Raw genomic sequence first — 21,996 nt, 5'->3', positions numbered from 1 at the left:
TCTGGCAAGGGGAATAGAAACTCTGGTACGTTCACATTTGTGTTAATAAGAATCACTTCAGTTTATACGCTAACACATCTGTAACAGCATTTCACCATGGAGAGGAGAAAAAGGAGAACGTGTTCTTCAAAGAATCTGTCGCCTCTGCAGCTGCTGTATGGCAAAAATCCTACTTTTGGTGTCACATCACAGGGTTCCTGTCATGGAGTTGTGCTTTTTTAATAGGGAGACGTCGCACATCACAAGGAAGGACAGCGGTTCTTTGGTCATGCGTTCTTATGAGGAATCAAAAACAGGACTTTTCAGAACTGAAATTCAGTGGTCTGCTTTCACTTTTTGACTTGGGAATCATTCAACCACAGAGGGGACACACGAAAGAAAACCCCTGATGATAAGGAGAAAAAAAGATGATAATAATTTAACTGAGAATAAAAGAAACATCACCAAAAACAGAGAAAACCACTTAAAACAAATGATCCTTAGTTTGATCCCATAGACTAAAACCCACATTAAAGAGGGTAAATGCAGTTTTTATTACTGACACTTATTGGATAACTCATCATGTCTATAATATAAGCACAATACTAATATATATTTATCAGATTACTTTAGTATATTTATATAGACTGGATCACAAGATCAGGCAATAAATCAGAAGCCACTTTAAGGCCTTTATTGAATCAGTCCATATTTTTTTATTATATATATATAGTTTCTATTAAACTAGCACAAACCAGTTGACAAACAGAAAGTCCTGTCTTGTATTAATCAAATTATTTAGTACATGAAAGTGAAATCTTTGTATTGATTTTGATCACCAGTCCTGATATAGGTGTCATGATGATCCCCACAATACAGCTGATTAAATGTTGTAAGTCTGAAGAACATGTGACACCCACCACAAACACAGGGTGAGCAGCCCTCCCTGCACCCCCAACCCACCCCAAATTCTTCCTCGAGGGCACAGCAGCTTCTTTAGCCCGACATACAAAAGCTTACAGGAGGCTGTGAGACTGATCCATTATCAGACTGACAGCTATGAGCACTCCCCTGTCTCCACCCGCTCCACCTCCCTTTACAGACGGGCCACTCAGCACTGGAGAATTTAAATTCCCCTCAATCTCAACATCAGTGCGCATATTTTTTTTCAACCAAATGTTGTTAAAAATACACAAATCATTTAATAGTATGCACAAGAGCACTGCCAAATACTGATTGCTCTTTAATCTGTATGCCAAGTTAATTATGTTTTGATCAGGCTTATGTGGAGGAACATTGTGTAGCTTTATTTTTTTAGTCTTTCTTATCTAACTTAATGCTAATTAAAGATCAGTGAGCTGATATGATTAGACATTTGCAAATGCTTGATTTCTTTAAAAAAAAAAAAAACACACTGCAAAACAAGTCTTCAGTTTGATAATAAAAGAAATATTCTGCTGTGTTTGAGAGCACAGAGCTGAGGTGCAAACATTTCCTCAGTCCGCTGTGCTCGAGCAGTCAATTTGCAAGCATTATATAGGAGAATAAGGTCTTGTGTGTGAGGGAGAGGCCATCACTGAATAGATTTCTATATATCAAAATGCCATAAAACACAGAAAGCTGTGACTGAGCTGTGGAGGAGGAATTCAGAAGCAGAGGAGAGACTGGACTTCTTTCTGAAATGCTGAATAATAACTCAGAAAAGTACAGTACTGTATAGAGCTGTAAGTGTGGGAATGAAATATTTAATTGTTTTTGACTTAACCTCATATACAAAGTACTTCAGTCAGCAGCAGAAAATGTATAAATACCCTTTATTTAAAGTAGCAAGAACCCACTCTAAATAATACTCCAGTACAAGTAAATATCCTGCATTCAATTATAAAAGTAGTTAAGTATTACTGAAATCTACTAGTAAAGAATAGTCCATGTGGAATTAACTAACCACAGCTGTCAGATTAATGTAGTGGAGTAAAAAGTATAATGTCTGACATGCAGTGGACAAGAAGTATAGAGCAGAGGAAACTGGAAATACTAAGTTATTGAAAGCACAAATACCACAAATTTGTACAGTACTTCAGTAAATGTAGTCACAGTCCACCAGTGGCTTTAGTTTGGTTTAGCACGGCACTGTTTGAATGAATAATGTGTTGCATTGACAGCATGCGGTCACAGCTGGAGGACTGTGTGTAAAGCCTTCAGGGCAGTTGCACTGTCTTCGATGTGGACCAACTGAAGCAACGCAGTGGAACCCATCATTTCCCTAAAAGCTGCAGGCACTTCAGTCACGCTTCCTGACAAGAAACACAGCCCTCAGAAGCTCATTTCACTTTTGTGTTTATTTTTCTGTGGCACATTGCGATAAAAGAATTCCTTCTGTCGTTCAGTGACACATAAACCAAGACTACAAATTGGTACAAAATAATACAAAAATAGAAATTGTAAGTTTGTGGTGTCAATTCATTACTATCACATTAGACAAGTGTTGTTTGGTGTGAGTGACATCAGCACCTTTGATAGGAAGGGAAAAATGCACGGTAAGTCTCTAAATAGCTAAAAGACAAAAGCATTCAGGTATTTCTATCACTCAAAGGAGATGGCTGCAATATGCAACATATTCATTGTGTTCAGAGCCCACTGCCCTCTAGAGGAGATCAAGCTACAGCAAGTCACATCACACAATAATCAAAAATAAGTTACAAAAGATGAACCAGTGGTGTACACGAGACAGTGATGGCTGTGGTCAGTTTCAACAGAAAAACAACATATTGCACCTTTGACACCTCAGAGAGAAGTTGCTCATGAATTGAGGAAAAGAGCAAATTGAACTCTAAAATAAAAATAAAATAAAATCTAGTTCACACCAACAGCATTCACAACTAAAATACACTGAAAGGGAATGTAAAAAATATAACAAAACTATACACAAAAGATTAAAACAAAAGGCATAGTATCTTAGTCCAAATCACTGAGAAGCAGGAGAACAAAGGTTTGATGAATTCATGATGAGCGCTGCAGTTTCAGAAGGCTTCATGTAGTGTTAGCTGAGAAATGCACACGTCTGACTGCAAATTAGGGTTCACAGCACGAGCATGGCGACTGCTGAGGACAAGGCCCAGTGTGGTCAGATCAACAGCAAAAAACAGTGTGAGAAGTCAGAACTGTATAATAACACTCAAATCGAGGTTCAGGTGTGAAATGGCAACCATTATATATCATAAGGTCACAATTTTCCAAAGGTCTGAGCAGCGATTAGATTCAGTTCAGTCAGAATCATCCCAGGAGTTGGGCGCCACAGAGCAGCTGTGACTATTAGTGGATTTTGAATTTTTCAAGCAAAAATGCCCAAAAATCTCTTGTTGCAGCATCTCAAATGTGAGAATTGGCTGCTTTTCTTTCTCATGAATGACAGTGAACTGTATATCTTTGGGTTTTGGACTGCTGGTCTTGAATGCATCACCATGAGCTGTGGAAAATGATGTCATTTTCACTACTCATCTGTCATTTTTAGACAGACTTACAAGGCAGATTAATCGGTCATGAAAATAATTGTAAAAAATAATCACTAGTCAGCAGCATCCCAGAAGAACCTGGGGTCTACGGCCATTTAAGGTATCACCGTGGAAACCAGTGGGCAACATTTGTGACTGACACCGGGAATCTGGATGCGTTTACACTTAAGCAGGAAGTGGAAGATTGGGCATTGCAGCTTTAGAAATCTGGGAAGCAATTACCGTCGACAAACTACAGATGTTTGTGTGTTAAACCAGTGACCACGAGGTTGTTCCACTACGGTGCGAGCCGACTGTTTCATGCATTCAGTTACTGACTTGTAGCAGAGTACGGTCCAGTGATGAAGGGGAATATTCCAGCCCCCGCAGATGCTGCATTAGCATCCACTTTAAAGCATAAAGCACAGAATGATGAGACGGCTGTTCGTTTCAGCCTTGAAACCTGAGCCTGAATACACAGTTTCAATGAAATGGTACAAAACAAAGCTATAATTAATCAATGGTGTGTTTCTAAGCTGGTATAAAAAGCTACACTACATCAAACAAAAATGAAATGTAAAAAAAAATCAAGAGCAAGAAAAAAAAGTCATAAATAAAAAGCTATGGCATGTTTCAATGGCATCATATTCAAGTAATCTTGTTCAAGTCCCTGATACTTGGTGGTTCATGTAAACATTGGAGTCATTAACACAGACACAGAACCAACAGTTCATAAGAAGGCAGCAGCAATTCATACTGTATGTACAACACACGACCGACGTCCATGTCTCCTTCACCATGCTGGTCCAGTCACATCAGTTTGCGTGAAATTCTTTGAGTGGTGCCGGAGACACTGAAATTAAAACTTTAGTACGACAAAGCTTGCAGCTGCCAGAGGGCCACATTTCCACCCAGATGTGTGACGGCTCTGCCACGAGGCTCGACTTTGGAGAGGGGAGAGGATGGAGGAGATGACAAGGACAGAGAGGAAAGAAAAACTGAACCAAGCTCCGCAGGCGCATTCAAGCTGCGGACTTCACCTGCTGTGCTCAAAACAACGAATTCTTCGTCCCCTCTGAGGGCTTATGCGGTGAGGAATCCTCAGAGGGGCCCTTCAGCTCCGACAGAGACTACAGGAGTTAGATCAATGTTCGCTGGCGTTCAGGAGACACAACTAAAAATTTCAGAGACATACAACAGCCTCTTTGCTTCCTGCCAAGTCAGCGACAAGAATCGGTTTCTTCTTCTATCTCTCTCAAACGGTGGATTTAGAAATCACACCAGCCAATTTTTCCTCTCTAAAATGTGTTCAATTTTGGGGGATTAAAAAAAAATATGTCAAGCAGCAAGATATCCTTATCACAGATGCTTTGTGTCCTGTGCACTTCTAAAATTGGCTCAGCTATCACACAACTGAGAACAGGCACTGAATGAGGTGGGTGTTAGATCACACTGCTGCTTTCATCTCATTCACAGTGATGACGTCTCATAATAAGACAGATTTAGAAAACCAGTCCAGAATATGGCAGTAATATTTTTACAATGCCTCAGTGTTTCATTAGGAGTCCGAGGAGCATTTGTCACGTCAGTGTGATGACTTCTACCGGGTCTGTCTTGCCTTTGGACCTCTGCTTGCGTTTGAGGTGTCTCTGTGAGAGGGGTGGGGGAGCTGGACAAGCTGAAGGTGTTGCGGAGCTGACGGAGAGAGAAAGGAGGTCTGCGAAGGGATATTTTGGGGTAGGGGCTTGGGATGGAAGCATAGCAGTGTACTCCCGCAGGGGGTTGTGTTCCCTCTCCGTCTCCTGGCGTCACCTGTCAAAGCAGCCGGCTGTGAAAGTGTGATGAGACCCCAGGTAGCCCCCGCTGTAGGCCATACTCAGACAGTGACGTGGCTCTCCCGCAAGGGCCATCTGCACAGAAATGGGGCCCTGGAGCGGCAGCGCACGAGCCCCGGCCTGAAGACCAGAGGTCAGGCTTGGGTAGGAGGGGAACCCGCCCCCAGGAGTCATGGAAGGAGCCCCAGTGAGGAGACCCATTCTGTGGCTCTGAAGGAAGTCCTGAGACATGTTCACCACAGGCCCCAAAGCCTGGGAGTCAGCTAGCGCTTGCAGCTGGGAGAGGGACGGGGAATGCTGGGTAAGGTGTGGGAAGCTGTCCGGCTGAAAGAGCAGCTGTGGTGTGGAGGAGGTGGAGGAGGAGGACGAGGAAGAAGATGCTGGTCTCTGGATGGCTGATACTGGAGAGAGGTGGGAGGTCTGGGGCTGAGACTGCAGAGAGGATGGTCGGTGAGGAGGAGTGGATTTGGTCTTGTTGGCCTCCTTTACGTCGTTGTCGTGAGCACTGCAGAAAGGAAAGGTACATGTAAAAAAAAGATAACAAATACAACAAACATGCAGGAGATCGAACCATCCTTGAATTGCAGGGAAACAGCAATGTGTAATGATGCTTGAGTAAAAGATCTACCAGGAAAAATGGCTGCTCACTAAAATCCACTAACTTACTTCCACACGTGAACACACACAGCCACCCACTGACCAAGAAATGTGCAACTTAATTACAGCTGTGTATTACAGCTGTGTAATAATTACACAGCTCTGAGGCTATCAGACAGAACAGCTTTGTCACATGATACAGACATTTTAAGACAGACAGAGATGTTTTATAATGTGAAACCATGGCAACCAAAAATATTGAGACAGGGCCCCTGCTGTCATCTACCTTGAGTTGCCCACTACACTTGAAGAGGCATTTCTGCCAGCATGGCTTTCTGTTAGACCTTTTTTCTCAACTTGTTTCCCTTGTAGGAAATTTGCTTCAACATGCCGATTCAACTTCATCATAAAGGGATATTGCGAGTGGAAGCATGCCACTGCATCCAACATAGGCTTCCACAAACATGCAATAGAGATGTAGAACTACTGATGGAGATTTCACTGCTGATTAACACAGAACAGCTGGGTAGAAATCAATACTACATGTCCTGCGTTGTGGATATTTTGAGAAATAAGACGGAGTGTGTGTGTGTGTGTGTGTGTGTGTGTGTGTGTGTGTGTGTATGTGTGTGTGTGTGTGTGTGTGTGTGTGTGTGTGTGTGTGTGTGTGTGTGTGTCTTACAGCAGCATGAGTTCAATGCACTGGGTGAGGTGGTCCCAGGTGTAGCCTGTTAGCAGATGTAGAGCAGTCGTCCAGCTTGGGGAAATCTGAAGGCAAATGCGAGATGCTGCAACACATGCAGCAGCAACCTGGGACGGTCGGAAACTCAGGAAGGCGTGATCTAGAAGAACCCAGACATAAGAGTTTAATATTTGATTAAAATTACACCAGAAGCTAATAAGTTTATGTCCGACAGCCCTGGAACAAAAGAAGTCCAGTTCACCCTCCTCCTCTTAATGTACCTTGCAGTGAGACTTCTAGAAAGTAGTGAGTGTATTTGTCCATGAAAGCCTTGGTCTTGGAGAGGGAGGAGAGGGGCCAGCCATTGTACAGGTCGCCTTCCTGCACCGAGGCATGGAGGTAGTAGTCAATAAAGTGGGCGGGTGTGGGCATGCACAGGTTCCAGCCAAAGGTCTCCAGCAGCAGAAGCTCCATTTTGATCAGATCCTTCTTGTTGAGAACCAGGTTCAGGCTGCACATAAAGCCCAGAGAGTTCAGCTGCTCTAGCTTGGGAACCCGATCCTCCTTCTCCTCAAATTTACCTGGAAAGAGGAAGAGTTGCAGCGAGGTGAATTCCTACTTCACAGCCACATGTAACTGTTTGAGGTAACAGGACATGTCAGCCCCGTTACTCTCTGCAGCTGTCACTATCACAAATAAAGCAGAAATGGCAAAAAAAAGAAAAAAAAAAGAAAAGGTAAAGACAGACTACCTATGTAATGTTGAGGTGCATCATGAATTCTTATGATTTCTATCTACCAACACTTTCTCTGTGCTGTCCGTCTAAGACAATAACATGATAGATATCGGCATTACAACAGCCTAGAAGACAGTTTTTGGATTGGGTTTGGTTACATTATAGGTTGGAAACACTCTGAGCTATGACTGCAGCACGTGTAGTTCTTGTTGGGGTTTTTTTTTTTTTTTTCTTCAGGGTTATGTATCGTTCCATAAAAATCCACATTTTGCAGACCTGAAACAATCAGTCAATTAACAGACTAGCTGAGCAACAGAAAGATTATCTGCAACCAAAAAAAGGAAAGGAATTTTAAGCAGTCACCTTGGGCTCTAGGAAATGGCAAAGACTACACAATTAATAGATGAATCAAAAAAAAGAATAACTGATAGATTACGTAATATAATGAAAAGATTAGTTGCAGCCAATTAATTGTTAATATTCTTTTTGGAAATCATCGCTGCCAAGGTCATACTTAGGAACAATGACACCAATGAGCAAATTACGCAACTCGTTGTAGAACTTTCCATGTTCATTGTATCTCCATCAAAAATGAAATCACAACAAATATATTAATTACCTTCAAAATAATAATAATAGCTTATTAATTACAATGCAGCCAAATGGAGAAGGCCTATCATCAGCCCTCTGGAGCCTTACTCCAGCTTCCACAAAACCAAACAAGTGCCTGCTAAGCATTAGCAATTAAGCTGACTATTACTGAACATCTGGCCATAAAGCTAAACCATTACATTAACAGGGAAGTGTCGCTATAGGCTTACGGAGTGTGGGGCACTTAGTGAGGATTATATCACACTTTCTATGAAAAAGCCAGTCAGCTCGGACCCTAATATTTCTGTCCCTCTCGCTCACTCCAGATCCTCAGACCTTACAGGAGAGCCATTATGGCGAGCCCCCTCCCCATCCCAAGATATCCTCCTTTCCATGGCAACAGCCCCAAGGCCTCGAGGGTCCATGTGACCAATGAAGAGGGGCGGTTCTGCCTTTAATCCAAGGGTCCAACACGCCTCCTCTGCTCCAACTTTAAAGAATGAGGGTGAGGAGGTATCAGGTTACTCTGATACAGGCTTCCCTCGAAAATATCTGCCTTAGCTACACACAGCTTTAAGTAGGACGGCGTGTAGACACATTGCAGACTTACAATGAACTCATAATCAAAGCTCAGCAACAGTATATAAACATTATACATCAGTGGTTTATTAAAACTCTAAAGTGTGAGCACATTTGATGGTTTATACATATAATCTAGTTTTCCTTTTCATTTGTCATCCATCAGTGCTCCTGGTATGGTTTGTTCTGGTTTATTGCCGGTTTGTTATTTAGATTCTATTTAAATTTAAATACAATTATTTAAATATCTGTTTACACATTGTGTGAGTAGCAATGAAGGAGCTACGGCTGTAATTTATTGTGCAATCATATTATATAATGACAAATTAAAAAAAAATCTTGAACCTTACTAATGTATTTGTCAGCAACTATAACTCATGTGGTGACTAATAAGTGGAGGCTGCTGTATAAACAGTTAATCAAAGGACAATATAGTGAAACACAGTTGCAATAAGCAACAGTTTTCCTAAGTGTTCCCAAGTCCATGTAGTAATATCCTTTGCACAATCATGCCAGTTTTTAATACAGTGGTGACAGAGGTCACACCCCTTCCATACAGAGATTTTACAAATTCTCTGAATCTTTTGATATTATGGGCTGTAGATGGTGAAATCACTAAATTCCCTGCAAATTGTGCATTGAGAAACATTGTTCCTCAACTGTTGGACTATTTGCCCACACAGTTGCCTTTTTTTTTTCTTTCTTTTTTTTTTTTAACAGAGTGGTGAACTTCGCTCCACCCCTTTTGTGAATGACTGAGCCTTTCCAGGATGCCCCTTTCATACCCAATCACGATGTTATCACCTGTTACCAATCAACCTGTTTACCTGTGGAATGTTCCAAACAGGTGTTAGGTGTTTTTGGAGCATTCCACAACTTTCCCAGTCTTTCGCTGCCTCTGTCCCAACTTGTTCGGAATATTTTGAGGCCCCCAAATTCAGAATATATTCACAAAAAAGTAATGGCAACAATTTCTAAATGACCAGAAACATCTCTTCAGCATGTCTGCACTGCTACTTCTTGTTATTTATTAGACAACATATACGCCAATATTGATATGTCAGCAATAAGCTAATATTGACAGATACATTGGCTTATTGCTGACATATCAATAGCTCTACCCAGAGTTATTCCTCATTCAAAGTATGGTTGGCACAAATCCCAGTACAAAAAAAAGATAAAAATTTCTTCGCAAAGTGTACAAACCTGATTATAAGAATACATTTTCAATAGGAAATTTGGCCTAAACAGTTCATATACAAACCAACACACACACACACACACACACACACACACACACACACACACACACACACTTTGTGTTATTATATCCATTAATTAAGTTTCTTAAGTTATGTATTGGTTTTGTCAAAATATGGATCGAGCTGGTAATAGCAAACCTCTCTAAATCATGGGGTAAATCATGGTTTCTAATCTAAAACCATGGCAACCAGACATTAAAAATAGGGGCTTTATTGACTTTTGCAGTTGGAAGTGGAACACAATTGTCTGCAGTTCCAACGCTACTGTGGTTGTCTTTCATGGACCTCATTTAGCTCTTTATACCCACGTTTTAGGGAGAGGGGCGTCTTCCTACTGAGTGCAAGTTTTACCACTGATGTTGTGACCGACCATTAAGCATGGCAGGAGAGAGGAAGAGAGAGTGAATGGCTGAAAGAACATGAGGGGAGGAGTGTGGGGGATCTGCAGCCCAACAGGCCACCGAGGTAATTAGCAGAGAGGCAATAATGGCATCTCTCCACCAGAACAGGAAGCACTATGAACAGGGCTGTTTACACCCACCAGGGCTTGTTCCACAGCCCAGTCCACACTTGCCCCATTCTCTCACCCTCATATCCTCTAGATCAGGGCTCTGTCTGCTGCTAGACTGCTATGTCCACAGAGACGGTGCCATAAAAAGCAATCAATGCCCCCAATCTCCACACAACCCCAGTCTCTTTGATCTACAGAGAGACACAACGCAAGTCAATCTCCTCATTGTGCTCAGTGATTACTCTTCTGAATTACTAGTGTGGGTGACTGGGCACATTACAGACATGGGATGCACAAAAGCATTGACAACAAAAAACAAAGCAACTTCAGAAGGACCTACAGAAATACAGTATGATTAGAGCCACCAACCGGTTTCATTTACTGTGAAAAGAACTGACTCCTGTGTGTGACAGCCTGGATGACAAAACAGTGGTTTCATTCATCTCAATGAGTCAGCACAGCAGGGGTGCAGCCACAGAGGGCCCCCACAAAAAGCACAGGGCAGAAGGGCAAAAAATGTGATCCTGGTTGTTATCTGCAGCACAACTCCAACATCATCAAGCAACAGGGCTGGGTATCCTTTGAAGTGCTAATTAGAGCTGTGGCTAATTTTGCATCACTCATTTGATTGATTAATTGTTTGGTCTAATTTCTTGGTCTTAATTGTTAGAAAATAGTGAAAAATAACCATCACATTTTTCCTTAAGCCCAAGGCGATGTCTTCCAATTGCTTGTTTTGTCTCACAAAAGTCCAAAAAACAAAGACATTCATAACAGAGGACAAAGAAAATCAGTAAGTATTCAGCTCCAGCCCTCATATGAGTTTCAGTACCAATAGCAAAATAATACTATTGCTTGTATTACTATAAACATTTTTCCTACAAGACCTTTTCATCAAAGAGTTGCAAGTTGATATGTGCATGAATATGTGAACAAGATTATGACCAAGAATTAAATGTCAACTTTTTATACTTGACCATTTTTGATACCTCATGTCATCAATCCACCAAAATACTGCAGTGGACAGTCAAAAACACTTAAGTGGACATACCAACTTGATTACCTTGTAGTATTGTGCTATTTTACCATTTTATTTTTACCTCATATTTTACACTCCTTCAGTCTATTATTGTTTGATTAGCCATTTAACTGCACTGATTTGTAGCTCTTCTTCTCACCAATACCCTGTAGCAACATGCCAACACTAATACAGCCCCTTGTCCCATATTACTGTGTGAATGTAGCCTGAAAGAGACGGTGCATTCCTCTCCTGTGAGTTCAGTCTACCTGGAATGCAGGCAGCTTAATGATCCTATCTTCAGTCAGTGAACTGAGAAGAAACACTGATGAAAAAGAAAAAAAAAAAAAACACCTTCCTTTTCATGTACACCAACAGCCTTTCCATGCACTGCAACTACAGGACACCTCTGGCTCCTCACAGCACCCAAAGGTGATAGTGATGATGAGAAAAGGTCAAGTAAACAGGGAGAAGTTAAAGGTCAGGGGTTAGGGAGAGGTAAGGCTAGGATGTAGAGCCTCCCCCAGGTGTGCTGTTTGAGGAAGAGGTGGAGGTGGAGGTGCAGGTGGGGGTTGTGGTTGGGGGAGATTTCCAGTGATAGGGGTTGTTTGGAAACCTGAGAGCTGTATTCTCACACAGACAGAAAGGCCTCTGTTTCTTACTCTTCATTTTGCAGACATCGTGTGACTTTAGCCCATTTTGATCAGTCCTCAAAACAGTTAACTTCCTCTAAAAGAAATGTAAGCTGACACAAATCAACTAGGTTTTCATACAGTTTTGATTGTCCAACACGAAAACTGAATCTACCCCCAAAAAATCCCTTAACTACTTTAAAGAAGTAACCATATGTTGGAGAGACTGTGGATCAACATACAGCAAACTTGCATCACCTTATCAAAATCAAATTCCAAAAAATGACTTGTTTTGGGAATGGGATGTAAAGTGACAACAAACTAGGATATAAGGTTCCTATGGTATGTTATCTCAGTAATTTCGATGAAAGTGTGATGAAAAGTGACAGAAATTTAGTTATAATATGATTATTAGCAACTAAAAAAGGCTATTTTGAAGAACTGGAGTATCTTGCGGCCCTAACACAGGACGAGTAGCTAGTAATTGAAAAAATCTCAATGGAAAAGCTGACACATCTTGAGACTACAAAAAGTATAACTGGAAGAAAATGGAAAAAAAACATAACGTACAAAACATTTTTTATTACATTCTGTTATCATTTAATGCTGATAATCTCTTGCCAAAAAAGATTCAAAGGAAGATTTAAGGGGACCTTGAGTTTCTTCCTCATTCTCCTCTTCCTTTTCTCCTTGACTTGACAGCCATGGAGGAATTTCCTCTGCTCTTTAAACTCTTTTCATTTGCCGGTTCATCTTTCATTGGGAGTGTGAAATTGGTCACAGCTCCATCACAGAATCTCCGTGTTACCACCCTTGGCCTCAGCGGCTCTCACAATGTAGGCCTGGGCCGACCCTTGACCCCTGATGCTAATGCTTGGGTGACCAAGGAAACCCAGTCCTCTGTGTGTGCGCTTGAGTCTTCGTATGAGTGTGTGCGGTACATTTTTGTGAGATCCATCGACTGAGGGTGTAAAGCATCTTGCCATATGGGTGATGAGGGCTCACACAGGCATTGTGTTTGCAAACAGAGCTTCAGGCTTTACACAACAAAACACAAAATCTGATTAGTCTAACATTTGTACAATAGCTTATGGATTATGGATATGGAGCTCTCCTATAAAGAAAAGGTGAACTGATGCTTTGGTCGCATCTGACACTAATGAATAATATTAACTTTTCCCAACCCATCCGTGCATCTTTACATAATTTCTTTAATTACAACATGACAAGAGTTCCTTCAGAATTATTGTCAAACATCTGAAAGGGGGATAAAGGGGGAAATGGGTTCCCCATTAATCTACATTTCAGGGCACCCTGCTGAGTGGTTCAGTTCTAACATGTCCCATTTTGCAGGCCACCACCTCTACCTCCCTTTCTACCCTGTTTAACATCAGCAGCCGACCTGCCTTTGAAGTACCGCTCCACTCGTTTCCCAGCCCCCCAGGGATGTGGAGCTGCTTTTACTGGCCGCCCTGTCCCAGGCTCGCTCTGCCTGTCCCTGACAAGGTGAGAGAATGAAGAGGAAACAGAGCCAGCAGCAAGAGGTAAAGGGACACCAGCAGGGCCTGGTCGGTTAAATGGTTATGGAGCAGTAAAGCAGTGCCCTTTCAGTAGGAAATTCTCTAATGTAATACACTTCAACGTGAATCTTAATTAGATGGTCACAAAAAAACTCCACTGGTTTACCCGAAGGTTGCCACAGAGACCATCTCCTCATTTAGCAAAAAACATATACACACATAAACACACGCCTGCACACACAACAACCTCCACCCCTCGGTCTCTGGTCCCCTCCCCCTCTCTGGGAATGGTCTGGCTGCCTGGCTGGCTGTCCTGCTTGCATTTGACGGGCTTTTGTTTGAGGTCTGACTCGAAGAGCATATGGCAGGTGCCCCTCAGCACACAGTTCCTCCCCACCCCCGGGCTCCAAGGCCTGGGTAAGTGCACCATGTAGTCAATGTAAGTGAGCTTCATGTGCGTTTCACAGGATGCTCTTTTCTTTTTTTTGTTAAGAGGCTGAATCAGGCTCACTGAACACAAGAGATGAAATCCATTATCACTTTCATGATAACTTGCTGTGGAAACACATCACAATAAGAGCATCAAGAGCATCTAATGATCATAATCAGGAGCCAAACAAAAAAAACTTTAAAAAATATGTAAACAGGGAGCAAAGCATTGCCACAATGAAAAAATCCCTAACATTCTTGTACTAGCTGGCAGTAAAGGCACATTGATGGTGTCATTTACCATAACAAATAGCTGCAGTATGCAGAGCTCTGACTTCAGGGACCAGGATCTGCCAGGAAGACTGATGTGATCACTGCAGGACCTCATGGAATGTAACACAATAGAAACTTCAGTTTGGGGATGTGGACTGGATTCTGCATGGAAATATTCAGTGTATACGCCAGCAGTCTTCACTGAAATTCACACTGAATCACCCAGGATTTTGGTTTCTCTCAGTAATTGGATTTTCTGGAATGAGATGAGGTCTCTAAGTAAGTGCCCAACAGTCAATAACACGCAATCCTTGTGGGTTTAAAAAACTGACCATAATCTTACTCGTGCAAATGAAGAGGAGCTCATCCATGAACTAACACACGCACACACAAGCACCCACAAAACACACACACAATAGAATAACAGGATTAAGCAGTGACTGCTGAGAGGCACAAAAGAGGTAGCGATTAATTAACCGAGTGCGGAAGCCAGAAAATTTTAAAGAAAGACAATGTGTGTGTCTGTCAAAGGCAGGCAGTGGGACCTGGGGAGGCCGTTCAATAACTAGGCCAGATTCCAAAGCACTTCAGGACAGATAAAAACCCAAGACAACTTTGAATCAAACGCCCTTTCAAGCTTTCATCAATCATGGCAGAGGCTCCCTAGAGTCTTGGAGGAGTCAGAGGCAGGGGAGAAGAGAAGGGAGAGCCTGACTAACTGAAAGCCACAATCAAAAGATTCAATAAAAAAAACCTGATTAATCTATTAGAGAACAGAAGAAGAACCCCTGTCCAGGTTGGCTTGATAATATTTATATCACTCCATGAGCAAACTCTCAATACTATTCTTGGATTCTCATGAGATTGCTTTTAAATAAAACCTCTTTCAAGTCTCATATTCAAATTTATCCCACCACAGAAACTACTCTGATTGCAAAGATGGCTTTTGCGTGACTACATGCACACAAGCACGCATGCATGCACACACACAAATGCGCGCACACACACACACACACACTCAGAGCCCTCCCAAGTGAGCAGGCCCTGTTCCAGACTCCCACTTTGACGGCATCATTAGTCTAATTACCCATGATGCCAAGGGCTGCATTAATGTACAGAAAACCTCACAGTCTGTTAATCACCAGACAGACACAGAGACACTAATAACTACCACACATCCTGCACTATGCATCAGCAGGGGAAGACTGATTAACACACCTGCTATACACAAAACACATGCAAAGACACAATTTTTATATTTTACAGCAGAGAAGCATGTCGGCTCCGATTACATCTTCACTTCACTCACTCCTGCAGAAACAGCTTGAAAAAGGAAGCAACTACAAGCAAAGAATAACATCAACCAGTCATCGTGTAGGGAGGAAGAGATATTTAGGAACTTAAAACCAAGCTCTCACTTGACTGTTTTAAATCTACACAGTGCCATCACTTAGTAGGTCTTCAGTCAGACAGCAATTTTAAGGACAAAGGTGGTGTATTCTACACATTTTGTGAAAATGTATAGAAAATATGTGTTATTTCTATCTCTTGCACTGAGGTCGAAGCCCATTTTCTACTACTGAAGAAGTAAAAATTGGTCACAAAGTCTCATTTTGTTATAAAACGCGAATATTTTCCTAAAACAGCCTGGGCTCTGTAGTTCTTTGCAAATGTTACACAAACTGGAGGAAATAGTGCATTTGTTTGAGACTATTTTCAGCCGTGAATGAATACACATTTGGCGCTCAAGTGAGTAGCAAGAGTGTATGTGTGATTAACTCAAAATAAACTACAGGAAGGAGCGTAAGCCTGTGAAATGGTGGCCTTTGGACAACAATGGAGCTCTATGGCACAGAGGAATCTGGCTTTGGCTACACAGGGAATATTTTCTAGTATGATCAATTTCTTGTACAAGTATAGAATGCCATTATAATGAATTAATTGTAATTTAGGTATGAAAACGGGCTGATCCACTCAAGAATAAACCTGAAGAACTGGGGATTGTGGGTAGGCTGTTCTCTACAATGAATCACATGTTTTCAATGACAGAGTAATAAAAGGAAAAGAAAAATCACACCTTCAACTCAAGGACATTTTGAGCTTAGCAGGTTTGATACTAGTTCATCTCAAAGTGACTGGATGGGACTAAAGTAACAGCAGCAGCCCCAGACATGTGAATACAGCCAAGATCAAAAACATCTAAAATGTTCTGCAGACACAAGTATAATCCCCAACAGTTTCTCCTACAACAATAGCACAGTCATCCTACCACAATGGCAGCCTTGTTTTTCTTTTAAACTAATATTGCAGCTACAGTAAACTGTCATTACAGGCTATCAGATCAGTCTGAAAAGCGAGGCTGGAAGGAAAAAAAAAAAAATACCATCATGGTCTCTTGAGCGTAACTCAAATTAGCCTTGTTGCAGGAAGTGTTTCACCTTGTACCATCTGTGCATAAACCACAGTCAAAGTTTCTAAGAATATCTGCATTCACAGAGCGAGTCAAAGCACAATGCTTTTCAAGATGAAACGTAAAACCTAATCTTAGTCAAGTTACCACTGTTCTACTTTTAGATTTAAGGAATACAGTTTCCAAAACATCAATTCAAACATGTCTGGGTCTTAAGAAGAGAAGTGAAGAGTTGGTCTTAAAATAAATGTTCTTACTAGCTAGGAGCAGGCAGGAGAGGGCAATGACATAGAGCTGCTTGACGGCCACATCGTAGTGGTCCATGAACAAGTCCAGCAGGTAGACGGCGAGGTGACGCGCTGTAGGACATAGCTGGTAGCGATTACTCAGGATGGCCAACAAGTCTGCAAAGTACCGTCGCATGCCAATCTGTGGAGAGTGGGCCCGATAGACTGGTAGCTTCAGCTCCTGGAGAGGAAGAGGAGGAGAGAGATAAGGGGGGGTATTAACAACAGAGGAGTGAAACAAGGGGGCTTGTAAAGAATATGCATAATAATAGAGAGCCATGCATGTCTCCTGCTGACTGGGTTTAACAGGAGAGCTGCTGTAGGTCTAAAATACGCACACCAAGAATAAAACTCAATTTACCATCAGAAATTTTTCATTATGCTTCAGCCTCATTTCAATTTCATTTCATTCACCGCCGCTGCAGAGAACAGGGGCTAATATGGGTCATTGCAGGGGTCTCTGAGCAGTGGGCTAAGGGTGGTGTGTGTGTGTGTGTGTGTGTGTGTGTGTGTGTGAGAGTGTGTGTGTGTGTGTGTGTGTGTGTGTGTGTGTGTGTGTGTGTGTGTGTGTGTGTGTGTGTGTGTGTGTGTGTGTGTGTGTGTGTGTGTGGTTGATTGTGGGGCATGGTTCCTCCGGTGGGGGCTGAGTAGTAGATAGGATTAGGTTTCACCCCTAGCACATCTCCTATTCATGTTCAATTAGCTGCATGTGTTTCAAAGTGGAAGGAAGATACTCGGGGGCATTAGCATTGAATCAGCCTCTGGTATCTTTCCAATCAGCTACAGAAAACTGGAAAGCAAAAGGCTCCAGTTTCAAAATCTGTCTCAGAGTAAGGAACAAAAAACATTTGGTACTGGATGTAAAAACTCACAGCATGTGCCCTCTCTGTATTTAAGCTGCTTATATCAAAAATGTTTTTGTTTGTTGTTTTTTTGCTCTCTGTGAAGTAAAACCAGGAGTAAAACCAAGGGCTTTTCAATTGGATTCAATAAGAGATTGGGGATTGGTAGATTAATCTTCTTAAATTCAAACCACAAGGGGTCCTTACATTAGAGGAATACAGAAACAACCACATTGTGTCAGGACTGTCTTTTAGGAACATCCTAAATTAGGCCTGCTCAAACTGTCCCAATGTGGCTTGAAAGCTCCACATATCAAAAGAAACTCTGAAAGAAATACAGGCTACAGTCAAGGCTGAGTAAAAATACAATGTGCTGGGAGGGCAAAAGGTACAGAAATGTCAACCATTTCTTTTTAACTGAACTAAAACAACAATTCAACAGAATCCAAAAATGAACAGCCCCCCGACCACCACCACCACCACCATCACATCCACATATAGCCAGAACACCCCCAGTGCCACAACCAACCATACCAGCCAAGCCTCCCCAAACTCTGCTCTCTTCTCCTCCCACTGCTTCAGCCTCTGCCTCTGGTCCATCTGTCTGTCTGGGGGTACAAGGGCAGCAGGAGAATGGGGGTGGATGTGAAGGAGGGTAAGGGGGTGATGGGGCTTCCAGAGTCTGGAGGGGCTCCAGGGGGGTCTGTGTGGGGTGGAGAGGTGCCTTTGTGGGGGACCCGCACCATAATTAAGGATTCCACAGCTGCCTCCGCCTGATTTGCATGTCTGATAATTTGCCACATGCTACACACCACAGCTATCTCCCACATCAGGGCATTACCACTGCAGCAAACGTCATTAAGGCTGGATGAGACTGTGGGGGAGCAGGCGCCATGCAGGAAATCTTAACACTGTGTGAAGGCCTTTTTACACACAGCTCTGAAACTGGGTCCACCATTATTTTCCATAACAAAATTTACTACGCTTTCATCTTACCCACGTCTGGAAACACACATCTAGTCATCTTAAGTTTTTAAATACTACAAAGCATTTTTAGCATTCTCATTAAAATACAAAGCAATCTGCTCAGTTTAGACATCTTAAAATAGAAAATATGAGGGCTGCAAATGACTTTTTGTTTCAATTAATCTGCAGTTTGTTTTGGAGATGAAGTGACTCCACGCTTTTAAATACCAACATTCACTGCTTTTCTTTATCTTACAATATAACATACATTGGGCTGTGATGTTTTATCAGCCAAACAATAAATCAATCAATACTCAAAATAATGTGCAGATAAATCAGTAAGGAAAAACTGCTTTTTTTTTCTCCCACCGACAGACCAACACCCAAACATATTAAATTTATCGTCACGTAGATGAGAGAAATGCAGCAAATTACAAGCGAACAACAAGCAAATTACTGTCATTTGCCTTTAAGTCACTGAGAAATTACTTGAATGATTATTTGATTTTTGATATTGATTGTTGTCCCAGTTTTCTGTCAAAAGACTAATGAAGTGATCAAGCACACTGTGTTTCAGCATTAGAAATAATGAAGCCCTGATAGGATCTGAGAGCTTTCTTGCTCCTTAAGCTGTCACCCTGAGAAGTAAATGTAAGGTCACAGCAGCTAAGAAAAAGCCTTTCCCCCTCTGAGGAATGAAAGATGGTCATCAAACAATTAAACAAGCAATTGTCTCATAGATTGATAGAAAATTAATGTGCACCTACTTTGATACTGATCAATTGATACCTTAAGTTGTTTGTTGGTCAGACAAAACAGGGTATCACAATAGATCACTATGGGTCAGGGAAATTTTACATATACTTTGCCAGATTTTCTGACATTTGAGAGACTAATCTGCAAATTAATCGATAATGAAAACAAGTAATTCTAATTGTGAGGTACATTAACAAAAGATAGAAAGTGGAAAAAATGTTGCTTTAAAGGTCTGACAGACCAATGACTTAGACCACAGAGACATATGTACACGATGTTAACTGCTATAGATGCATAAATACAGCTATTGACTCATCTGCTTCTATTAAAATGAAACGTTTCTCAGTTCACCATTTTACCAGATATTTGCATTTTATAACTCTGCAGCTTTTACATTGAGGACATTGCATTATACAGTATATACTGTGGTGAGCTTGTTGCTAGGGACTTCACCAGAAATGCTGATATAGGGCAATCAAACCTAACATTAGACTGACCATCTCTCTCTCATTATAGTATATGAGAAAAGAGTGGGTGTGTTGTTTAGTTTCCAGCTCTGTGTACAGATTTTCAGCCTAACTGACAGCTCACTCTGAGTCAGTCACCGTCCAGAGTGAGTAAAGCAGTGTGTAAATGAATGACTCACTATAAAGGCTCACAAACATACGATTCACAATCTGATACACCCCAGTCCTGGCTCCACTCATACATACAATCTCTGGTACGTTCAGACACCTGATATCTAAAAACCCGATCTGTATTCATCTCCCTCAGTGCGAAGCTGGCATCAGAGTCCCAGCTCCAAGATGCCAGTCAAGTGACAGATGTCTCCATTAAAGTGACACATGGGAAGAAATATGACCATGCTTCAAGGTTAATTAAGACATTCTCAATTAATGAGCGTTAACTCCTCCATGTAATCTAATCTAGATCATGTTTAAATAGTCAACGGGACCATGTAATTACATTGTCTCCCCAACTTTGTGCGGTGAACAATATGCTGCTGTGGAATCAATGCAGGCCTGAAGGTTTTGAGGGCTGCAAGTATTGATTCTTTTCACAATCAATATATTTGCTCATTATCTTTCATAATTAATCATTCAGTCAATAAATCAAAATTTCTCTCAATCTTCTATTGATTAATTCACTTGCCATTACTGACAAATCTACCCATTAAATTCTTGATTAGCTGATCAATCGTGTGGTCCATAAAATGTCCCCAATGTTCCTCGAGTCCACTGTGACAAAGTCAAATGCTATTCTCAGGTTGTGGGAGGATGGAAAAGTCTAGACAGCCTTACTGATCTGAATGTTTTTTGATGTCAGTGTCATGTTTTGACATACATAATCTGAACAGGTTCGTCTCGCACTGCCAACAGTAGTTTCCATTCAAAATAACATCAGACTCACCTTGATGCGGAGGGACTGATGGATATCTGCAGCTAGCTGTCCTTTCCACCATTGCAACTCCCTCTCCATCTTTCCCATCCAGAGGAGACTTCAAGAATCAAGTTTAACCTGCCAAGACAGATGTTTCCAGAGTTCAGATACCTCAAGAAGTGGCATGCTGGACCGAGGGTGGCGAGGATAACAAGAAAATATGGTTTGAGCAGGAAACGTGCTGAGAAAACCATCTGATACAAGAGAGGGTGAATTAAAGTTACTCTACAAATTAACTCATTAAAACGGATTTCAGCATTTAATCGGGTGGAGGCTTGTGTTTGCACTGGCAGCTAAAATAAGATTTTTTTTTTTTTGACAAACTGAGTCGTTTTGATAAAGTTTCTGAACACCGAGCTAACCCCACAGCAGAGGACTCACCCCCAGCATAGGCCATTTTCTCTGCTCGGGAATTTAAATGGCCCAGTTAAATGCCCACCCGACCACGCCGTGGGTCAAACACAGCAGAGCAGCTTTTCAGTGATGCCACTTTTGCTACGGTAGTTCACCGCAGGCACATTATCGCCAACAAGCCCCGCACTTTGGTTATCATTCAGGAGGCGTCTGCACCACGAGACCGCGGCCAAACACGGAGGCTACTCAAGTTAACTGCCCACCGAGCTCACAAACACTCGCATCGCTTAAAAGACAAAAACAAAACGCTGTGATAAACCTAAACATGTCGACACGAACATGGCTAATTTCTCCAGCACGGACATAACTTTTCCTCTCGGTGGTTATTAACATGTGCCACTCACCGCTCCAACGGGAATGCCCCCCAGACCCCTTTGTCTCAGTCCGACATCCTGAACGAGAGAACTCCTCTACGGTTCAACTTTGAGAAAGACCTCTTTTTTTCAGCGCAAGGACACCGTTCAAATCCGCTGGCAAATTCACGAAACACCTGCCGCCGCCAAAACCTGGCAACAGGCGTTTGGTCGCGTCGTTTTCCCCAAACTGTTCACACTTTTCCGAGAGATTCCGCTCGGCCGTTTCCTCTCCGGTGGCTCCGCTGTAACAAAGTAACGTCCTCGGCTGCACCAGCTGCTGCTGTTGCGGTGCGCCGCGCGGTTCGTGCGCTCGACGTGAGGGCCCGTAAGCCTGGGAGTTGTAGTCCTTTGGAAGTCAGTGTCAGAACTACAAACACCGATACTTGACCA

The 21,996-nt window shown here is 42.0% G+C and overlaps 1 protein-coding gene across 1 annotated transcript; it reads right to left on the bottom strand.

Annotated features, from left to right (window-relative positions):
* Positions 1-4,652: 4,652 nt before the first annotated feature.
* On the bottom strand, positions 4,653-21,834 carry ccnjl (cyclin J-like). Its single transcript, XM_070963512.1, has 6 exons — positions 21,595-21,834; positions 20,807-20,914; positions 16,803-17,013; positions 6,866-7,165; positions 6,585-6,744; positions 4,653-5,810 (listed from the first exon to the last, which is right to left on the bottom strand). Exons 2-6 carry the CDS (start codon positions 20,882-20,884, stop codon positions 5,279-5,281), a joined length of 1,281 nt encoding a protein of 426 aa, XP_070819613.1. The 5' UTR covers positions 20,885-20,914; positions 21,595-21,834; the 3' UTR covers positions 4,653-5,278.
* Positions 21,835-21,996: the final 162 nt, after the last annotated feature.

This window comes from Chaetodon trifascialis, chromosome 5, assembly GCF_039877785.1.
Source record: "Chaetodon trifascialis isolate fChaTrf1 chromosome 5, fChaTrf1.hap1, whole genome shotgun sequence".
Lineage (NCBI taxonomy): Eukaryota > Metazoa > Chordata > Actinopteri > Chaetodontiformes > Chaetodontidae > Chaetodon > Chaetodon trifascialis.
The sequence above is the reverse complement of the archived record's forward strand: the minus strand, read 5'-3'. Positions and strand labels throughout refer to the sequence as shown.

Bases quoted from the DNA above. Each gene is read 5' to 3' on its own strand.
- ccnjl (XM_070963512.1), bottom strand. From the start codon at position 20,884: ATGGGAAAGATGGAGAGGGAGTTGCAATGGTGGAAAGGACAGCTAGCT. The intron at 17,014-20,806 runs GTGAGTCTGATG...CTTCCTCTCCAG, and splicing joins ATCAGTCCCTCCGCATCAAG to GAGCTGAAGCTACCAGTCTA. The intron at 5,811-6,584 runs GTAAGACACACA...TCCTTTCTGCAG, and splicing joins TGCATTGAACTCATGCTGCT to TGCTCACGACAACGACGTAA.